Genomic DNA, 8750 nt, shown 5'->3' on the forward strand with positions numbered 1-8750 from the left:
GGCCACTGCCCTCCAGTCTGGGCGACAGAGTGAGACTCCGACTCAAAAAAAAAAAGAAAACCTGAAGAATCCTTAGAAAAAATCAGTAGAGCCAATAAATGAGTTTTGCAAATCAATATACAAAAACCAGTGGTATTTACACTAGCAATAACTGAGAAAGGAAGATGGCAATAGTACCCAAAATGACCTACAGATTAAACGCAGTCCCTATCAGGATCCTAGCTGGCTGTGTAGAAATTGACAAGCTATTCCCAAAATTCAGATGGAACCACACAGGACCCAGAATAGCCAAAACAATCTTGAAAAAGAAAAACAAAGTTGGAGAACTCACATTTTCCAATTTCAAAACCTACTACAAAGCTATCAAAATGATATAGTACTGGCATATAGACATATAGACCAATGGAACAGAACTGAGTCCAGAAATAAATCCGCACATGAATGATCAGCTGATTTTTGAGAAGAGTGCTAAGCCCATTCAGTGAGGAAAGAAAAGACTTTCCAACCAAAGGTACTGGGACAATTGGACAGCCACACACAGAAGAATGAAGTTGGACTTTACCTCACACCCAACACAAAATAGCTCAACAAGGATAAAAGAATCTATGAGCTAAACTTAAAACATAAACTGGACCACCAAAATTTAAAACTTTTATGCATCAAAAGACTACCAAAAGTAAAAAGAATTCACAGGGTGGGAGAAAATATTTACATATCATATGTCTGTTAAGAGCTTGTATCTAAAATAAAGAACTCAGCCGGGCTTGGTGGCTCAGCCTGTAATCCCGTGCCTTTGGGAGGCTGAGGTGAGTGGATTGCCTGAGCCCGTGGGTTTGCGACCCGCCTCGGCAACTTGGCGAGACCTCATCTCTACAATAAATCAAAAAATTATTAGCCGGGCGTGGTAGTGCATGCCTGTAATTCCGGCTACTTGGAAGGCTGAGGCGGAAGGATCGCCGGAGCCCAGCAGGCCGATGCTGTGGTGGCCGGGAGTGGCCACTGCACTCCAGTCTGGGCGACAGAGTGAGACTCCAACTCAAAAAGAAGAAAGAAAGAAAGAAAGGGAGGGAGGGAGGGAGGGAAGGAGGGAAGGAAGGAAGGAAGGAAGGAAGGAAGGAAGGAAGGAAGGAAGGAAGGAAGGAAGGAAAGAACGAACGAACTCATACAACTCAGTAAGGAAAGCACTCACTATACGTTAATCACTTAATGACGGGGATATGCTCTGAGAAATGCATTGCTGGGGCGATTTCGCTGTTGTGCAAACATCACTGGGTGTAGGTGCACTTATACAAACCCGGATGGCATGGCCTACTACACACTTAGGTTGGATGGCACAGCCCGTTGCTCCTACACAACAAACCAGTACATGTTGCCTTATTAACACTGTAGGCAACTGTAACACAATGGTAAGTATTTGTGTACCTAAACATAGAAAAGGTACAGTAAAAATATAGTATTATGACCTTATGGAACCACTCTCATATATGTAACCTGCTGTTGACAAAAATGTTATGTGGTGTATGACTGTAACTCAATTTTAAAATGGGCAAAGGATGTGAATAGACATTTCTCCAATGAAGATATGCAAATGGTCAATAAGCACATGAAGAGATGCCCAACACCATTATCCATCAGGGAAATGCAAGTCAAAACCACAATGAAGTAGCACCCCATGCCCACTAGGATGGCACAGCTATTACCAAAAGTCAGATGACAAGTGTTGGTAAGGATGTAGCAAAATCAGAAGCCTCTGACACGGCTGGTGGGAATATAAAATGGTGCTGCCAGTTTTGGAAAATAGTCCAGTAGTTCCCCCAAAAGAGCTGCCATATGACCCAGAAATTCCTATGCATATACCCAAGAAAAATGAAAACACAGGCCCACACAGGAATCTGTAAGTAAATATTTACAGCATTATTTGTTACAACCAAAAGGTGGAAACAGCCTAAATGTCCATCAACACATGAATGGATAAACAAAATATGATATATCCTCCTGTTCTGCAGCGAGCAGGTCTGTGTAAACCTATCCCTAAAGGCCAAGGGAGATGAGAGGCTGAAGGAAGAGGCAGAAAAATCCAATTTGTCAGAAAGAAACAAGAACAGGGACTTCTGAGCAGAAGCTACAGTCTTGGGTGGCCTCAAGACAAGATGGTGAATTCCTGTGCTTTCACCCCCAGACCCACAGCTTATACACCACAGGGAAAGAAAGTGCCAGACAATTGAAGATGGCCCCTCAGGGAAAGGCCAGAATGCTACGTGAGTCTGCCTAAGGGCAGGATTCAGGGTAACAGTAGATGCAGTAGAAATCCAGAGGCCTTCTTGGAACTGGGGTTACTCAGACATCAATAGGGCAGAACAGCATGCAAGATGGAGTTGCTTTAGCCAGCACATCGCCCATGAGTTTATTCAGGCATAAGAAGAAATGATGTACTGATACTTGCCACAACATGGATGAACTTCAAAAGCATGTTGTTCAGTGAGAGAAGCCAGACACAAAGGGCTACGTCTTTTATGATTCCATTTACATTAAATGTCCAGAACATGCAAATCCATACAGCAAGGGGATTCACAGTTGCCAGGTGAAGGGACATGGAGGGAAAGGGCACGTACATTTGCCCACCCTCTGGAGCTGCTCTCAAGAATCCTGGGGACAGAGCTCCCACTTCCCTTCACCCGGTCTGTGCCGCTCCTAGCCCCTAAGCACAGCAGGAAGAACTTCTAACCCTGTGGGTTGTGCTGAAACAAAACTATCATATGGGAGATGGAGTCTCACACTGACTTGAGCTGTGCTGACTGGACAAACACGTTCCCAGACCCTGTGGAGAACAAAGGGGTGTGGGAAAAACTCCAATGTGCTGTGTCCTCAGTGTAGATTTGCCTGGACAGTTTCTCTTAGAGTATAATTATAGAATTCATCTCTTACAAGTAAACATGATGTATCACCTAAGCCTTGGAAAGTGAAGGCTCTCACAGCCTCAAAGCAGGTGGGATATCCCTTATTCAAAATGCTTGGGACTTCTCATTTTGGGAAGCATCTTGGATTTTGTGGGCTTTTTTGGATTTTGGAATTTTTGTATTATGCTTGCTACTCGAGCATGCCTAATCAGAAAATCCCAAACCCAAGTGCCCTCATGAGCATTTCCTGAGTGTTGTATGAGTGCTCAGTTTCCAATGTCGGAGGCTTTTGGACTTCGGATGAGGGTTGCCCTACCTGTACTCTGACAGCCACTCCCTGGAGAGATATGAGGACCTGCAGAGTCACTACTCAGCAATGCCAAGGATGAGGAGACACAACACCCAGCACAGCCTGGATCACACGGGAGCCCATCACTCAGTCCACAGGCAAGGCCTAATGAACTGCTCTGCACTGAGACTTCTTAGACACTGAGATGAGGTGATGCTCAGTGTTTATTTGCTAGACCATAGGTTCCACTCCCCATAGATGCTGAGCCTGAATACCAGATGACAAAACACAAGTTGTTGCTGTGGACAAATCCAACCATGGAAGGTAACAATTTTATTTCTAGCAGACTCAGACTTGCTGTGATATGCTCAGACATGCTTTGTGTAACCAACTGGACTGAGAGGAATACAATGAATTCTCAGAGCCACCAAGATTAAAAGCAGGGCCCCTCCAATATGTGCACTGCTGACCTTTGGTGGAAGTCCATCAGTGCGTTGGCCAGTACTGTGCATGCAGCCTCCAGGTCTCCGTTGCAGCCCCCGGAGGCAGAGGGCTCTGGGAGGTAGTGCTCGTGGATCGCCCATTGCTGGAAGTCCTGTCTGCAACAGTGAACACTGAGACCCATCCCGAAAAATGTGTCCTGACCCGGGAGGAGGTCCACAGTGAGGAACATAAAGCGCTCATGACGGCTGGAGGTTAGGACCAACAGCCCGGGATCCGGAATGGAAATAAGGCCTCACTGACGGCAGGGCAGGGCGACCTCTGTGAACCTTCTCCATGTGATAGAAGCCCACTCAGGTGTCTTCCCGGAGGTGAACAGAGCAGGTGAGTCACCTGAGGCTGTCTCACCACCACCCCACCAGCAGGCATGGCTGAGGAGCCAGGTCCATACAGACTGCATGTGTGGGCAGCACTGGAAGGGGTGGGTTCTGTAAGCACTGACAAGAAGGGTCTTGAGGACATACTCATTGAAAAGGGCAGTACAGAGACCCACAGACACCATGGTCCATGATGCAGAAAGAGTCCAACTTAAGATAACACTTCATGGGCCCCACAATTGTGGACATGACTAAGGCATGTACCTCTATGCTGTCTGGAAGTTGTTCAGAATGTATTTAAGTGTCACTTGTGATCTTAAGAAGGGAAATCCCAGGAATACATCTGAATAGCTTCCAGGCAACAGGGACCTAAGGGGTTAAAAGTGGCCCTTGTGATCCTCATATCACAGTTATTCCCTCAGAATTCCTTTCTTCCCAGACTCTGCCATGAAGAAAAAACATAAGAGAAATGTGCCATGTGGAGGAGGCAGCTGGCAATTCTCACTGTCCCACTGCATTCTTTTCCAGTTACGTCTATTTGCTCTACCCAAAATATGACACTCTGGTCCAGGGTGGGGAGACAGCATCACACACATGCCAGGAGGGTCTCTGATAGTGGGAAGGACAGGGGTGTAGGGTGGCTGACGCAGACCCTCTCCCAAAGCTGGTGTGGTAGGTGCCCCAGGAGCTCACATGGCCAACCAGGCTCTCTCCATACCTGTGGTGACCACACTTCTCTTCCTGACTGACCTCCACCCCTAACTTCACAAACCCAAGGGTGCTCTAGGCTCCCCACTCACATGCCCAGCACAGCATACCTGACCTTCCAATGGTCTTAGTCATCAGCCCTGTGATGCATGGGTCTCCATCCTTCATCCAGCTGGCTCCTGGTACCCCCACCACAAAGGCAGCCCCACCAGTCCTCACCCCACCCCGGCTCCACACCAGTCTCTCTGTTCCCAGCTGGTCACTCATTCGCACATGGCCCTATTTGGTGTCTTCAGAGCTCATCCCTACTTTCAGTCCACTTCTGTGTCTACCTCCTGGTTGCCAGCACATAGACACAGGTGTACAACATCTTGACAAGAGCCCAGCTGGGGTGGGTGGAGCCTAAGCGAGTGCCCTGTAGGTACCTTATCTGCCCTGACCTGTACAAAGATGCCATATGGGCAGGCCTATCTCTTTCCCTCTGTACCCCCAGCTTCTAGAACATTCTAGAAGTGTCTGGCACACAAGAAGAGTTCAGTAAGTGTTTCTTGAACAAAGGAATGAACAATTGAAATTGTGCTAATTTGTATACCTGACCCTGAATTGTACCCCGCATCTTTATAAAGAAAAAAAAAAAGAAATTGTGCTAAAAGATTACACAAACCAAACATTAAATTGAGGCTACAAATACAGGCTTTAAGACAGTGTGGAAAGTGGTAACATTTTAAAAGGCAGCTCCTTTAAACACTTACCTTTCTGTATCTGAAAGAACATCAACTTCAGGTTGAATTTCTAGTTCCAGCAGTAACCAGTCTCTGTAAGTTAGCTGAGAGAAAGGAGCAATTTAATTCCATGTGGAGGACAGAACACACAAATCCATGTCAGGTTTATACAACAGTTTGTCATTTTATCTCACAAAGATCTGTGTCCCTGTGTTATAAAGAAATTACAGCTGAAAGAAAGACCCCCACAGGAAGAAAACCAACCTTATTTGGCAAGAATGACTTCTTTTTTTTTTTTTTGAGTTGGAGTCTCACTCTGTCACCCAGACTGGAGTGCAGTGGCCGCTCCCGGCCACCGCAGCCTCAACCTGCTGGGCTCTGGTGATTCTTCCGACTCGCCGGAATTACAGGCGCGCGCTACCACACCCGGCTAATTTTTTGATTTTATTGTAGAGATGAGGTCTCGCCTGCCCAGGCGGGTCACGAAAAAAATGACGTCTATTCTTACGCCCTTTCCGTAGCATGAAACCATGCTAGCACAAATATATTAGCACCATAACACTTTTTTTTTTTTACACTTTTTTCTAAGTATAAAAAGACCATTTGTATGAACTGATTTACTGCTGAAACTCATAGTGTTTATTAACTCTGAATATGAGGCCAAATAAAACTGTTCAAATTGGAACTTCTACAAGAAACTCTCTAGCACACCACCCAGTTTTCAACAGTAACCTGTGGCATCCACATACCTGTTCCCTGTTCGGTTATTACACTATAGCAGCAGGAAAGAGAGTAACTGAAGAAATCTTGATGTAGTAAGCATGCTTCAAATAGCACATTTCTTGTTTGCAAAATCTTAGAAGTTTCATGAATCAATGTGGACAAATCTCAAAACCTCACAATGCGTGAAAAAAAGTATGTCACAGAAACATTTGTGCAGCACACTCCCATTTGAGTAAAGGCCAAAGCCAGGCGACAACACCCTGCTCAGGGACACATGCATACGTGGTACAACCACGGAAGCAAGGTGCGAGTGCCCTGGAGGCAAGACTGGTTCCTTCGAGATGCTGGTGAATGCACAGCTGTTCACAGCTGCATCATTCCGTAAACACAGAGCACCAGAGTTGATATAGGCTGAGTGTGGTGGCTCATGCCTGTCATCCCAGCACTTTGGGAAGCAGAGGTGAGAGGATTGCCTAAATCCATGGGTTCGAGACCAGCCTGGGCAACTTGGCGAGACCTCATCTCTACAATTAAAAAAAAAAAATCAGTCAGGCATGGTGGTGCATGCCTGTAGTTCCAGCTACTTGGAAGGCAGAGGTGGATAGACTGAGCCCAGCAGGTCAAGGTTGCAGTGGTTATGAGCGTGCCACTGCACTTCGCCCTGGGCAACAGAGTGAGACTCCAACTCAAAAAAAAAAATTGAAGATACGTAATAAAAACAATCAATCTTGAGATTGTTTTTCTAAAGACCAAAACAACCAGGCAAACATCCTAGAGATATATTAGTGTCAGGGGTAGGCTGGTGAGAGCAGCGCCAAACAGAGCCAGACCCAGTGACTGTGCTCAGGGGAGAGGCCAGCACCCAGCAACTGCGCTCAGGGGATGGGCAGCTCAGAAAAGCACGCCTGCATCACAGAGTCCAGCAGACACGTGCACAACGGTTACTGTTGGGAGAAATGGAAAGCGTGGCAGGGCCTTTCTGTATCATTTCTTACAGCTGCAACCAAAAGATTCCAACCAAACAACGTAAGTGCTGCTCTTGCCTCTGGGGAGACAGTTCTCACAAATTCGAGTGAGGACGAGGTGTGATGCAGAGGAAGGGGACACCTACGAGAAAGGCTTTCTCCTTCAACAGCTCTTGGAAGGCGGTCTGTCTCCACAGAGAGAGGGCGGCTCTCTGCCAGTCTGCAGAAGGAAGGTACAAGGGCCTCCAGGGAAGACTGGCTCCATCCTCCTGAGAGGCTGGTTCTCGGACCTCTGAGAACAATCTGTACGCAAGGAACTGAAACTGAAACAGACGTTGACATGGCAATTTCTTACTCTCTGCAAGTTTCACTGTGAGAGGCTGAAACCATGGACAGTCACTCACACACACACCCCATGTTCAAGTGACTTCCCTCTAAGCCCTCTTGAGGGGCATGGCCTTGGTGTCCGCAAGTGTACATTTTGGTGAACAGTCATGTGCGTAAACCTTCCAGCCCATTTGTCTGTTTCCTTAGGTTAAATGTCTAAGCAGAATTGCTGTCAAAATTGCCTTGCAGAGGGTGGCACTGGTTCAGTCCTGTGCAGTAAGACCATGCGGGTGTTTCTACTAGAAAGATATGCTGGGCCAGGTGTGGTGGTTCACACCTATAATCTCAGCACTTTGGGAGGCCGGGGTGAGAGGAGTGCCTGAGCTCACGGGTTCGAGACCAACCTGGGCAATTTGGTGAGACCTCATCTCTACAATAAATCGAAACACTAGCTGGGCATGGTGGTACCTGCCTGTAGTTCCAGCTACTTGGAAGACTGAGGCAGAAGGATTGCCTGAGCCCAGCAAGTCAAGGCTGCGGTGGCCGTAAGCGTGCCACTGTACTCTAATCTGGGTGACAGAGTAAGACTCCAACACAAGAAAAACAAATTTTAATTTAAATAAATAAATAAATAAATAAAAAGGTATGCCAATCAGACAAGTGAGATGCTTTACCAGTGACATGTCAGCTTGTGCGTCTTTGCCCATGAGAGAAATGAGACTTTCGCCTCAGGTGATCACAAACTCCTGGCTGCTTAAGGGACCATGGCCTCCGGTGAGGGAGGCTGGTAGGGAGAGTGCTGGGTCTATTCTAATCTCCATTTAATGCTTTCTTTAAAAACATGGCACTTGGGACAAAGTTCCTCAAAGTAAATGGCTAGACGCATAGCTGTAATCAGGATCCCAGGGGCTGCTCCTGGATTCTGACTTCATTTATATGGGCAGGGCCAGGAATCTGTATCTTCTTCTTTTTTTATGTATTATTACTATTATTTTTTAATTTTTAATTTTTTTGAGTTGGAGTCTCACTCAGTCACCCAGACTGGAGTGCAGTGGTCGCTCCTGGCCACCGCAGCCTCGACCTGCTGGGTTCCAGAGATCTTAAAGCCTCAGTCTTCCAAGTAGCTGGAACTACAAGCGCGTACTACCATGCTACTTTTTTTTTTATTGTAGAGACGAGGTCTTGCCAAGTTGCCCAGGCTGGTCTTGAAGCCGCCAGCTCAGGTCATCTACTCGCCTCAACCTCCCAAAGTGCTGGGATTACAGGTTTAGCCACCAAGCCCGACCTGCTTTGTGTCTCTT

General features: G+C 46.7%; 1 protein-coding gene across 1 annotated transcript in view; it reads right to left on the reverse strand.

Annotated features, from left to right (window-relative positions):
* Nucleotides 1-8750, reverse strand: part of FANCA (Fanconi anemia complementation group A) — a 71184-nt gene that overhangs the window by 15090 nt on the left and 47344 nt on the right. Inside the window, exons 28-30 of the mRNA XM_008050038.1 lie at nucleotides 7269-7445; nucleotides 5465-5538; nucleotides 3657-3785 (exon numbers count right to left, since the gene is read on the reverse strand). Coding sequence (XP_008048229.1) covers nucleotides 3657-3785; nucleotides 5465-5538; nucleotides 7269-7445 — 380 coding nt within the window. The remainder of the gene's footprint in view (nucleotides 1-3656; nucleotides 3786-5464; nucleotides 5539-7268; nucleotides 7446-8750) is intronic.

This window comes from Carlito syrichta, unplaced genomic scaffold (genome assembly GCF_000164805.1).
Source record: "Carlito syrichta isolate Samal-C Ts95f unplaced genomic scaffold, Tarsius_syrichta-2.0.1 Scaffold142937, whole genome shotgun sequence".
NCBI lineage: Eukaryota > Metazoa > Chordata > Mammalia > Primates > Tarsiidae > Carlito > Carlito syrichta.